Raw genomic sequence first — 14,066 nt, forward strand, 5'->3', positions numbered from 1 at the left:
AGGGTAACCAGTCAGTGTAAACCAAGAAAAGCAGGAAGTAGTGTTCTGACTGACTTGTTATACATCAAATCACTCCAGCCTTTATACATTACAATTTGGCTAACTATATTGGAAACATTTACCCAGTTTTTATTTTTACAGTGAACAATTCCTTTAAAGCAAAACTATATACCCCTCTAACAATGTAGATCTATATAAAAAGATATTACATTTAAACCGCTCGTAAGTAAAACCCTGCTTCATGTAAATAAACCATTTTCATAATAATATACTTTTCTAGTAGTATGTGCCATCGGGTAATCATAAATAGAAAATTGCCATTTCAAAAAATAAGGGCCGCCCCCTGAGATCGTATGATTCACTGTGCACGCAAACAAACCAAACAGACTATACTTGTTAGGTCACATGAGCCAATTAACAGACCAAGTTCTTTCTTTTGCTTCCACACTTCTTCCTGTTACAGTTAGGGTTGTAGTATTTCTGATCAGGTGATATAAACGTTCTGTTGCTCAAGTATTCATTTTTTTTCCTTTTGTTTGTTTCTGCTCCTTTCATATATATATTTCATTCGAAATACTAATTAAATGTACTTGACCTCTGCAGAAATAGCCTTAATATTTTGAGTATATGAAATCAATTTATGCCAAAATGTTAAAATAGCCTCAATAATAGTGGAAATTTTCGAGGTATATTACCTGCTCTGGAAAATGTTAAACAGAAGACTAAAATTTGCAAAATGGGTGCTTCCAAGGTTATTAAAAGACACATGAGAACACTCACTCTGGTGATTATTTCCTTATTAGGCATATAGATAACTGCGCAAATACAGTATAAAGCACACAAATAGACTAAACAATTTACAACAGTTGGTAATGCCACATTTTGACATTTGTCCAATTTTTTTTAAACATTGGGAACTTTTAAAAAGCAGTGTCTTGAATGCAAAAGATTAGCACCTTAGACTGAAGGAAAAAAACAAAAATAGCCCTGGTGCTGATTATATAGTAAAATCAATTTGGCAAGGTGATACAGCAAGACATGTTTTGGTGTGATATACCTGAGCTAGTGATCATTTGAGTCCAACTGCAGTTGCCTTATGATGGTGTAATGTCTGTCATGTAAGCTTCCCCTGATTTTAACCATGATTTTAGCTAATATACTATATTGGAGAGTCTGAATAGAGATATGCATATTTAGGCTTGTAAGTAACCATTTATACCAGATCTATTTCTTCTAAATCCATTGTGCTCATGTAAGGGGACACATGGGAACATATGACTTGTCGTGTCAATCTATCTTTCCATTGTTTTGGATCCCTTTACATATTAGTAGTGGACATGTGTTGACTAAAAAAGTAACAGTATAGCACTATTCGTTTGGGTTGTTTTTTTTTCTTCCAGCCTAAGATACTGATCTTTTTCATTTAAGACTTTGTTCCTTTAAACCAGAGGGGTGTAAGTGTAGTTCATTCTTGCATATTGGGTTTCTCCTGTGTTCATTTTTGCTATTTGAAAATTAATTTTGTTTTCTTCCATGACCCTTTCCCCTTCCTCTACAGTTTTTTCCCCTGCACTGGTTTCTCCATACCAGTATACAATGACTGGTAAGTTGATATTTCCATTTTACTTAATTTTGTTGCACTTTGTATTATGTTAAAGTGGCCATAAAGAAGAGCAAGCAGACCTTTTTATCTGCATGGTAGAATCAGAATTTCTTCCTTACTGTAACCACTGTGAAACTGGCTAGCAGTTAAACCAGCTAAGAACTAATTCCAATTTAGCTATAAAATATCTTGTTTGTTTTGAATGAAAACTTTTCTCTATCTTGCAAGACACCAATTGAGGAAAACAATAAAGACAGACATCCCCTGGATGACCTTTAAGGTATCCAGTGAATTTGCTTTGAATTATGTGGATGGATGGTCTATGATGGGCATACATTAACAGTTATTTTCAGCAAGGCAGCTGAAACAGCTCATTGTAAAACCCTGCCTCATGCAAATAAATCTTTTTCGTAATTATATAGTTTTTAGTAGTATGTGCCATTCGGTAATCCTAAATAGAAAATTGCAATTTTAAGAAATAAGGGCGGCCCCGGTGCACACAAACAAACCATAGATGTTAGGTCACATGAGCCAATTAACAGAAAGAGTTCTGTCTTTTGCTTCCACACTTTTTCCTCTTACAGTTAGAGCTGCAGTATTTCTGGTCAGGTGATCTCTGAGGCAGCACACAGACCATCACAAAATGGTGGTTCAAGGCAAAAGATGTTAATGAGCAATATTTACTTAAAGGAATTGTTCAGTGTAAAAATAAAAACTGGGTAAATAGACTGTGCAAAATAAAAAAGATTTCTAATATACTGTAGTTAATTAGCCAAAAATGTAATGTATAAAGGCTGGAGTGACTGGATGTCTATCATAATAGCCAGAACACTACTTCCTGCTTTTCAGCTCTCTTGGTTTCCACTGATTGGTTACCAGGCAATTAGTGAATTGAGGGAGGGCCATATGGGTTATAACTGTTTGCTTTTGATTCTGAGCTGAATGCTAAGGCTCAATTGCAAACTTACTGAACATTTATGTCCCATGTGGCCCCCCCTTTCAGTCTCTGACCAACTCAGAGTTAGGAAGTAGTGTTCTGTTATACAAGACATCCAGTCACGCCAGTCTTTATAGATTACATTTTTGGCTATAAAATATATATATACCAGTTTGGTAAGATTCTTTAATATGCCACTTAATTTGATAAAAAAAACTATTAGTTGCTTAAGTATTCATTTGGGAGGTATAATTTTCCCGTAAGGGTCACTCATTAGAGGGTTTGGGTCACCATAGCTGGTGAGTTGTTTGATAATGAAAAACAAATGAATGGGCCTTACTTTAGCAGTCCATATACATATTGTTCTGTATTGGCTTATGACAAAATTGAACCTCTCATCTCATTTCCCTTGAATTATATTGAAATATTTTAGCTGCTGTTTTCCTCCACTTTTGCATATGTTTTTTTCTTAATTAGTCATTTCTGTTATGTTCTTAGCCATTATTTTTACATTCTTAAATGGGCTTTTCAACTTCAAACACATTTTTCAATTCAGTATTAATATTGAAGTTTAAAGTTAAATTTTTCACCTTCTTATGTCTTTCTAAACCGCTCGGGTTGGGGGCGTGATCGCCGACTCATTAAAGGGGTGGTTCACCTTTAAGGCAACTTTTATTATATTATAGAATGTCCAATTTGAAGCAACTTTTCAATTGGTTTTCATTTTTTATAGTATTTGCCTTTTTCTTCTGACTCTCTGCAGCTTTCAAATGGGCGTCGCTGACTCCCTTCTAAAAACAAATGCTCTGTAAGGCTGTAAATGTATTGTTATTGTTATTTTTATTACTGATCCTTCTATTCAGGCCCTCTGCTATTCATATTCCAGTCTCCTATTCAAATCAATGCATGGTTGCTAGGGTAATTTGGACCCTAGTTACCAGATTGCTTAAAATGCAAATTGAAGAGCTGCTGAATAAAAATCCCTGAGTTTCATTAAAAGCAGCTGTTAGAATTGATATAATAACTGCTAAAATTTCAAAGTTGATACATTTCTTTGATACTGCAAAGAAATGTATCAACTTAACGTAACAAATTGTAACTGTTAATAATCTGCATTTGGATTACAGAGCTGCCAGACTGAGACACTAGACAGGAACATTAAATTTTTTTCTAGAGTTTCCTTTCCTCTTTTTAACATTCTTTATGGGTCACCCACCTTTTCTCGCTGTGTTCGCCTTCATATTATGTCCTTGTGCTGTGATTTTCTTTTTCTGTATTATTCCTTTTATCCATAGCTTTCACAACCCTTTATTTCCCTACTCCTTTACAATCCGTTCTCGTATTTTCATATTCTGTTTTTGTTCTCCTCCTTTCAATTGTTAATTTTTTTTTACCGTCCTCTCCCCTTCTTTTCCCTGTTTCATATCTGCTTTCTCTCATTTGTATAATTCTTAACCTTTCTGCCATGTTCCCAAGGGACTTGTTTGCTTTTTTTATTATCAGGGAAACTTAATTTGTTTCCTCCGAGTATAGTTATAATTTTTAAAACAAGTTAAAAGACTATTAATGCTAAATTGCTAACCAGTATGAAAATGTATTGGTGAAATGAAATTGCTTTTGTTTACAAAAGTCCTTCAAGCATTCTAAGGGTTAGTCCACACAAGGAGATTCAGGGAGGTTTTGTCGTCTGGCGACTATAATCGCCTCATCTTCTGAGCGACAATCTCCCCGAACTGCCTCAGCGTGTTTTCCCATAGGCTACAATGAAAAGTCGCCTGTGCTAAAACACACGCGGCTATGTGTTTTCAGTAGTCGCCCAAAGTTGCCTCAGTTATAATTTTGTTGCAAAATTTTAACTTTACTCGGAGGAAACAAATTAAGCCAGGAATTAAAAAATGAGGCCACTGGGAGCAACATCCAAGGGGTTGAAGAGCAACATGCTCAGGAGCTACTGGTTGGGGATCACTGCAATTGGTTTTCATTTTTTATTATTATTATTTATTATTATTATTTGTGGTTTTTGAATTATTTAGCTTTTTATTCAGCAGCTCTCCAGCAATTTCAACTATATGGTTATTGTCCAAATTCCCCTAATAACCATGCATTGATTTGAATAAGAGACTGGAATATGAATAGGAGAGGGCATGATTAGAAAGAGGAATAATAAAATGTAGCAATAACAATACATTTTGTAGTTAGGAGAAGGCAAATAATTCAAAAACTATAAACAATAAATAATGAAGACCAATTGAAAAGTTGCTTAGAATTGGCAACACACTAAAAGTTAACTTGAGGGCGAACCACCCCTTTAAGGTTGTCCAAAGCATTTAATAAGAGTTCTGGTTGTCAAAGTTCTGCCATGCAAAACTAACCACATGAATCCAGTATATATGTTGCCAATGTAGTCATTGTACCTGTACTTAATTGGCTTTCTGCCATAAGATAATTATGAATTCATGTTTGTGGCAAGTCAGAATTTAAGTTGATAGAGAAAACGTTTGTTTTTCCTGTAATTCATTTTCAGTTGTCAGTAGCTCCCAATTTCTTTTTTCTAATTATTTTAGGAGTTGGAGAAAAGTATTCAACATGGGAGCCAACAAAGCGGGAGCTAGAGCTGTTACAGCATAACCCCAAAAGAAGAAAAATTACCACAAATTGTACTATAGGTAAGAAAGGGATTCATTAATCCAAATCAAGAAGAGACATTAAGAAAAACAATACCCAAATGCTGAAACATGTCTGTTTATCTTTGTTTTGATTGTGAAGTTTGATAAAGGTTTTTGAAGAGCTTCTGATTTCAGATTAAGGTAGAATCCTCTGGGCCTTGGTTCAACGGCCACCTTCAATGTAAAATTGATTGGCCAGGCATATTCAAATTCCTAGGGGCATTTCTGCTTTCCTTGCATGTGCAAGGTGGAATTCTCATTCCTTGCACAGGCGCACTCTAGGCCACATGGTCCTATCACCTGCCTGTCCAACCTGTGTGTCTCCAGTGCTCCTCAGAAAGAGGCTAATGTTTTGCCACCCTAGACCCGGGCATTTGTGGCCTTGCCACAAATCCATTCCTGATTCATAATCAGAATAAACTTTTTTTTCTATTACACTGTTGCACCAATCATGCATAACTATCTTAACAGGCTCATTCCACCTGTAACTGGGCACCTATTAGAAAAAAATATCATCCCTTCCTTTTACTATGTGTCCCAAGTTGTTGCTTCTTGAAACCTACTATATTAAAATGGCTTCCCTTATTGAGTAACATAGTAAGTTAGGTTGAAAAAAGTTCAACTTTATAACTCCATTTACCCTGCCTAACTTCTAATTGATCCAGAGGAAGGCAAAAAACCCCATTTGAAGCCTCTCCAATTTGCCTCAGAGGGGGAAAATATTTCTTCCTGACTCCAAAATGACTAGTCCCTGGATCAACTGGTACTATGAGCTATTTCCTATAACCCTGTATTCCCTCACTTGCTAAGAAGCCATCCAACCCCTTCTTAAAGCTATTTAATGTATCGGCCTGTACAACTGATTCAGGGAGAGAATTCCACATGATACTTATTGTGCGGTTACTCACTGTGCAATTACTTTTGAAATTTAATTTTATTGCATTTGGAGTAAATGTATTGCATTTTTCCCTCACGTCCCTTGGCAGCACTTACTATAGAGAGCTCCTCCTTTGGGTAGGAATCACCGCCCAGCATAATAAAAACTCCTCCCCTGTTCCCTATAAGAGACCCCTTCACCATATCCCCTTCAGTGTTTTTTTCCTACCGGTGAGGAAACATCGTTCAGCAGAAAACATCGTAAAAAAAAAAAAAAAAAAACCCTGTGGACGCCTGTCAGATGACTGTGCCTCCCTTAAACAGGACTCAGGATCGGACGCCTGTCAGATGACTGCGCCTCCGTTACAGCAAATAAACCGGACGCTATGCAGATGTATATGCCTCCAGGTAATGGAAATAATATGGGCTGTGAATAGGACGCCGCTCAAATGACCGGCCTCCTAGTGTGCGCGCGATAGCAAATGCGCTGGGGGACGTAGCGGCGGAAGTGACGTCACGATTACGTCACTTCCGGGTTTCGGCGATAAACAGCACGCCGCGAAATGGCGGATTGCCGCTCCTGGGTGTATGCTTCACCGTCCAGGTCCCCAAACGCTGCGCACACGCCAGACAAGTAAGCAATTACTTATTTATATGTATCAGGCAATGTATCAGGCAATGTATCCTTAGGTGGCAGCTACTAGCGTTTAATTGTGCTGCTTGTGTCTTGCAGCATGACTGACACTGCACCTGATAGAGGGGAACTTAAAGTGAAAATGAAAGATAAGACCAAAAATAAAGACCCCCAAATTGAAACACCTAAGGATAAAAAGGAGACTACTAAGAAGATACCCTTAGTTATTTGCCTGGGCTGTGACAATAAATTTTTATCAACTGAAGGAAACAAGCTGTGTCTGGCTTGTAAGGATAAGATAAATAATTCAGCAGCCCCAGCTGCTAATTCAAATGAATTAGTATCATGGATGAAGGGTGCAATGCTGCAGGCTTTTGAATCATTTAACCAGGCTAAACAGGATAAGGATATTCCTATCGAAAACAGTCCTCTTTATGAAAATGTTTCTTCGGATGATTCGAATGAACCATGTCCTTCAAAACATAAATGGGATTCAGATTCAGAATATTCAGATTCAGAAGATTTCTTTCCCATAGAAGAGATAGATCCCTTAATTTTGGCGGTTAAAGAGACCATGGGGTTAGAAGATACTTCAGAACCACCAAAGAAAGCGAGCAAACTTTTTGCAAATATCAATAAACTGAAAAAATGTTTTCCATTGGATGAAGCTATTAAAGGGAAAATAAAAAATCAGTGGTCTAACCTAGATAGAAAATTTGTCTTACAGAAAAAATTTAACATACTATTTCCCTTTGATGAAGCGGATGCCAAAGATTGGGACAATGCTCCAAAACTGGATTCCCCAGTGGCACAGACGGTTAAAAGAACAACGCTTCCTCTGGAGGACAGTGGGGGTCTTAGAGACCCGATGGATAGAAAGGCTGATGGTGCATTAAGGAAAGCATTTCTAGCAGCAGCAGCAGGATTTAAGCCAGCAATAGCTGCAGCCTCAGTAGCTAGATCACTGAAGGTGTGGATTACTCAATTGGATAAAGCATTGAAGAAAGGAGTGCCAAGGGACAAGATCTTGTCCGACTTACCCATGTTATCTTCAGCAGCTGATTTTCTCACGGAAGCAGCTTTAGCTTCAGTTGATATTCTATCCAAATCCACAGCATTTGCAACATCGGCCAGGAGGGCTATATGGTTAAAACCATGGGCCGCAGACATAGCGTCAAAGAATCGCTTGCTTAATCTTCCGTTTGAAGGAGGAAAGTTGTTCGGATCAGAACTAGATTCATTAGTGGAAAAGAAATCAGACGACAAAGTGAGATGTCTGCCTCAAGATAGAAGATCCACTAAACGTCCTTTTCGTGGGTTTCGTACCTCATATAGGTTTCGACAAGATTGGAGAAATCAGAAACCAACAAAAGATAGACCCTATAGTCAATTCAGAGGACGATCTAGCAGAGGAAGAGGACGTGCAAATTTTCAGCAACGACTGTTTTCGGCATGACGCCAAACAAGTTGGAGGAAGATTGAAGAAGTTTATAGCAGAATGGAAGGAAATAACATCCGACAGATGGGTAACAGAAACTATAGAGAAAGGTTATTCCATCGAATTCACTTCTTTTCCTCCAACGAAGTTTGTAAAGACATATCTTCCAAAACAAGAGAAAGAAAAAGAAGCTATGTGTGCGGCAATCCAAGATTTCAAAGATCAAGGAGTATTGATCCAAGTACCTCAAGGAGAAAGAAGATCGGGAGTATATTCCCCAATCTTTTTAGTACCAAAACCAGAAGGGAAGTTCAGAGCTGTGATAGATTTGAGATATCTAAACGGCTATATAAAAAAGAAGAAGTTCAAGATGGAAACCATGCGATCTACGATTCAAGCTCTTCGAGAAGGAGAGGAGATGGTGACACTGGATCTGCGAAATGCTTATTTACATATTCCGATAAGACCATGTCATCAGAAATTTCTGAGAATAGCGATAAAAAGTCCCACTTTTACAGAACATCTCCAGTTTACAGCACTTCCGTTCGGAATATCAAGTGCTCCAAGAGTGTTCACCAAAATATTGGTAATAGCTATAGCATATTTAAGAATACAAGGAGTCTCGATAATACCATACTTGGACGATTGCCTCATAAAAGCAAAATCTCGAGTCATCCTACAAGAACACCTAAATTTAACTGTTCAAACATTACAAAAGCTGGGGTGGATCATAAATTGGGAGAAATCCAATCTTCTTCCCACAACAAAAATAAAGTTTTTAGGAATGATTCTAGACACCGAAATGGGGAAGGTGTTGTTACCATGGCAGAAAGCCGAAAAAATCAGGGACAAAGTGAGAATATTGCAAGAAGGAAGACGATCTTCTCTAAGGCAAATTGCAGAAGTCCTAGGACTCTTTTCGGCAGCTATAGTGGCTGTTCCATGGGCTCAAGCTCACATGAAACAACTACAGAGGTTTCTAAATTCAATATGGGACCACAACAAGAATTCTTTAAACAGGAAGACACAGATACCGCAGAAAATAAAGAAATCACTAACCTGGTGGTTGCAGATAGAAAACCTAAACCAAGGAACCCAATTATTCCCTACTCCTGCAAAGTTAATCACGACAGATGCAAGCAAAAGAGGCTGGGGTGCTCATTTTCAAGTATTGTCAAAACAAGGAAGATGGGAAGATGGCATGGCAGATCTGGCAGCAAATTCGCTAGAACTGGAAGCAGTATGGAGAGCCTTAAGAGCATTTGGCCCATATATAAGAAACGAGAATGTCTTGATTCATACAGACAATGTAACAACAGCCTATTACATAAACCACCAGGGAGGTCTAAGAAGTCAAGACCTCATTCAGAGAACAAAAAGAATATTCGAATGGGCAGAGCAAAATTTAAACAGTCTTGCAGCTCGGCACATTTCAGGCCAGTCAAATCTCAAAGCAGATTTCTTAAGCCGAACAGATATACACCCAAGAGAATGGAGTTTAAGTCCAGAGGTATTCTTACAAATCTGCAAAAAATGGGGTTTTCCAGAAATAGACCTCATGGCATCAAAGGAAAACAAGAAACTGCCGAGATTCTTCTCACTGACAAGTGGTCAGGGAGAGATAGCTGTGGATGCGTTGGCTCAACCGTGGAATTTCGACCGTGCCTACATTTTCCCACCATTCCCCTTGGTGGGCAAAGTGATCCAAAAGATACGGCTGACCTCGGCGGAAATAATCTTAATAGCTCCAGCATGGCCAAGGAGAAGTTGGTATTCGGAGCTGATTCAGATGTCAGTAAGCCCACCATGGCTTTTACCCAGAAGGGAAGATCTACTGACCCAAGGACCAATCTCATGTCCAGATCTAATTCCGCTACAACTAACCGCGTGGAGACTGAAGGGGATGCATTAAGTCAACAAGAAATTTCCCCTGCAGTAATTAAAACTCTGCTATGCAGCAGGAAAAAAGTGACTAACCGCATTTATATGGGGGGGTTTGTGGATGCACACCTAAGGCCAATTTCAAAAAGTATAATTTCAAAAAGTATAAAGCCCTTACCACTACCATACATACTTTCACTTTTCACTTACACATGTATACACACTATTGTGCAACTGCACATATCACTCTACCTTGACTTTAATTACAACACCTGATTTCTACTTTTCTAAAATGGGCGTTGGTTAAGGCAGTCTCTCCCTCTTAAAAGCCGCTCAGCAAGTTGGCGGGGGAGGATCTAGCACAGAGTTGAAACCAAGGCACAGGAGATGTTTATACAAAGAATTGCTACTACAGAGAGGTAATGTACCTTGTTTACTATGACTAAAGATAAATAAGTTAGGGACCACCATGTGGGGTTTTACCTTGACGTGGTATGGTGGCTTATCAATATTATGATCATAACTTTGTAACAAAAGAACCCTGTTTCAAAATTAAATGCACTGGCATATTTACTTGAATTACTTAGACAGGGCTTTATACTTTTTGAAATTATACTTTTTGAAATTGGCCTTAGGTGTGCATCCACAAACCCCCCCATACTAACCGCATTTATCAAAGAATTTGGACAACTTTCAGAAATTGGTGTGCAAGAAGGAATCTGCTCCCAGAGACGGCGCCCATTTCGAAAGTTTTGGATTTCTTACATGACGGATTCATGAAGAATCTAGCTCCCAACACGATTAAAGTACAGATAACCGCTTTGGGAGCGTTTAGAAATTCATCACTAGCGGAGCATCCACTAGTAAAAAGATTGGTTAAGGCAATGCAGAACCTTCGACTAAAGTGCAAACCACTAACACCAATGTGGGATTTAGATATAGTCCTTAAAGTCCTACAAAAAGCACCCTTTGAACCCTTGGAGGAGGCCTCTCTATTCCATCTTACAATCAAAACAGTGTTTCTAATAGCCATCTGTTCCGCCAGAAGAGTGGGAGAAATACAGGCCTTATCCTGTAAGAAACCCTATTTGCAAATTTTTCAAGACAGGATAATTCTTAAAACAGACCCTTCATTCAGACCAAAAGTTTCATCAGACTTCCATATAAATTTTGAAGTTGTTTTACCGGATTTTTACCCAGAGCCTAAAAATAAACATGAGGAAAACCTACACTCATTGGATGTAAAAAGATGTTTACTGAAATATCTGGAAGTAGTGCAACGATTCAGAATCTCAAATCACCTGTTTATAACACATTCAGGTGCTAGAAGAGGCAAAACCGCATCTAAGATGTCGATATCTCGATGGATAAAACAGGCAATTACTATTGCATATACATCACAACAAAAACCGGTTCCTGCGGGGTTGCGTGCACATTCAACTCGAGCAGTGTCAGCCTCATGGGCGGAAAGTGCAGGAGTCTCTGTGGACCAAATTTGCAGAACAGCATCCTGGTCAAGCTTCAGGACTTTCTCAAACCATTATAGGCTCAACGTGGATACACCCAAGGAAGTGGCTTTTGCAAAAGCAGTATTAAATACTGTATCGACCTAAACCCTCCCGGAATATTGCTTCAAAACTCTCTATAGTAAGTGCTGCCAAGGGACGTGAGGGAAAGGATGAATTTAATACTTACCGTAAATTCCTTTTCCCTCAGTCCCGAAGGCAGCACGTTTTTTTCCCCCCCTTTATTAAAATATTTGGCATTCATTGTGTTATTGCTTATTTATCACTGAAGGGGATATGGTGAAGGGGTCTCTTATAGGGAACAGGGGAGGAGTTTTTATTATGCTGGGCGGTGATTCCTACCCAAAGGAGGAGCTCTCTATAGTAAGTGCTGCCTTCGGGACTGAGGGAAAAGGAATTTACGGTAAGTATTAAATTCATCCTTTCATTCTCTCCATTTTTCCCCTATTTTTTTTCCTCTTTCTTTGTACTTACATCTGCCCTCTTCTGAAAAGGTTGCACTTGTTTCTAGTTCCTAGAGCTTTCCCCAGTGTGTCCTCTTCTCCAGATTTAATTTTCATTAGCATATTTTAGGGTTTCCCTGAAAACATCTAGTTAAACTCTGGCTCCAGCCAGACACTGTCATGAAGCAGTAGCTTCAAGTTCAGCTTGATTTCAGTGGATCTTATGTGTTATGGTAAAGGACAAAGCATTTATCTAGAGGGTTACAAAGGAGCTGAGCTTTAATCTTGCATTTGTTTACTCAAAAATCAAACACCCGCTATCTGACCAATGGGATACATTCCGTACTATCTGAAAATTACTCAACACATTATTAGAAAGGAGGAAACATATACATAAGTGTTTCAAGGGATTTTTTTTTTTTTTTTTTTTGTGCCAGTTTCAGACGTGTGGCATGACATGATATCCCCAGATCCCCAGACATAGAAACATATATGGAATTAAACCAATTCTTATGCTTTTAATTGGTGTCAACCATTTAGTATTGACCTATCTGTCAGGACAAAGGATGCCTAAAATGTTACTACTAGTATCAGACATTCTTATGTGTGTTTGATGTTCCCCAATCTACTATGGCACATTTTTATAAAACATGCAATAGAGAATACAGTTAGATATGTCACCAATCAGTGTCAATACTCAATTTTTTTTATTTGTATGGATTTTAGCCATTTTACTTCGTTTTAACAGTATGTGTTTAATACGTTTTATGGCATTCCTTATTCGGGGTACTCTTCCCTTTTTTTTGTTTTTAGTAATGTACACAGAATTTTGTAACTTTTTTTTATATTTATACATAATGCACCCAAAATAAATGTTAACGAAAATTTTATTTCCATCAAACAAAAGTTCTGCGTGTTCTATATACCATGTGTTCAGGTCGTTTTATTAAGCAGAAAAACTTTCTTGTTTTAGGTTTGCGAGGTTTAATTAATCTTGGGAACACGTGTTTTATGAACTGTATTGTCCAGGCACTAACCCATACTCCCTTGCTACGAGATTTCTTCCTTTCGGACAGACATAAATGTGAAATGCAAAGTCCAAACTCTTGCCTTGTTTGTGAAATGTCTACGCTCTTTCAGGAGGTAAGTACTTTTCTGGCAGGTGTGTTGCACTAAATGGGTAGAAATCTCATTTTTTTTTATTTTTTAAACATATGTCCACTCTCTATCGATTACCCAGAAGGCCTCTACTGCATTGCTTTAGAAGCCAGGACAGATTATATAAACAGGCAGATGAATACTATTTGATAGCAATTACATTTACAAATAACTTGAATCTTGAATAAATATACACTAGAACATTGGTTTGAAGGAATTTTTTTTTTTCAATATACAAAATACTTTTTTGGGTAGAGTACCCCTTTTTATTACCCTAGCAACCAGGTATTCGGTTTGGAAGTCAGAATGGAAGCTGAAAAACAGGGCCTTAAAAGAAATATAAGCAATTGCAAGGCTTAAAGGAGACATTTTATGTAAAACACAAGCATCTGTCAGTGTATTATACTCTTTTTAAATATAGAAGAATTATGCTTTAATAAGTAGTGTTTCAGGCTGATTTATTGAATATTTCCTTCTCTTCCACTTCCTGCTCGCTTAATTCTCTGGCTTTGCAGGGGAGCCGGTGGCACTTGGCTCACTACACTGTAGGACAGGAACCAATCAGCATCTAGGCTGACCTGATAGGGAACTGAAGCCTGTCTTTTCTTGTGTGACTACAGGGCTGTGATTGGTTATTCCCCTCCTACTGTGCTTCTGGCAGGCACCGTTAGGACACACCCACCCCTCATTTGAAACACGACAGGGACCAGAGATCATCTATGGGGATTTCCAATAAAGGGGCAAGTTTTGACGACACAATTAATTTACAGCCAAAAGTAAAACCAACACCATATATTACACATGACTACCTAAAAATAGGGGAGTTTCATTGATCCTATATGTCTTCTTTAAGTTTTATGGTTACTTATTTTTATTGATCTTTTTTTTTTTATTTTTTTTGCTG

The 14,066-nt window shown here is 38.0% G+C and overlaps 1 protein-coding gene across 3 annotated transcripts in view; it reads left to right on the forward strand.

The window, feature by feature from the left end:
- usp22.S (ubiquitin specific peptidase 22 S homeolog) overlaps nt 1-14,066 on the forward strand; it is a 41,185-nt gene that overhangs the window by 17,027 nt on the left and 10,092 nt on the right. For all 3 annotated transcript variants that reach the window (NM_001096771.1, XM_041577880.1, XM_041577881.1), the window contains 3 exon segments: nt 1,559-1,603; nt 5,105-5,206; nt 12,978-13,147. In NM_001096771.1, coding sequence (NP_001090240.1) covers nt 1,559-1,603; nt 5,105-5,206; nt 12,978-13,147 — 317 coding nt within the window.

Source organism: Xenopus laevis, chromosome 9_10S, assembly GCF_017654675.1.
Source record: "Xenopus laevis strain J_2021 chromosome 9_10S, Xenopus_laevis_v10.1, whole genome shotgun sequence".
NCBI lineage: Eukaryota > Metazoa > Chordata > Amphibia > Anura > Pipidae > Xenopus > Xenopus laevis.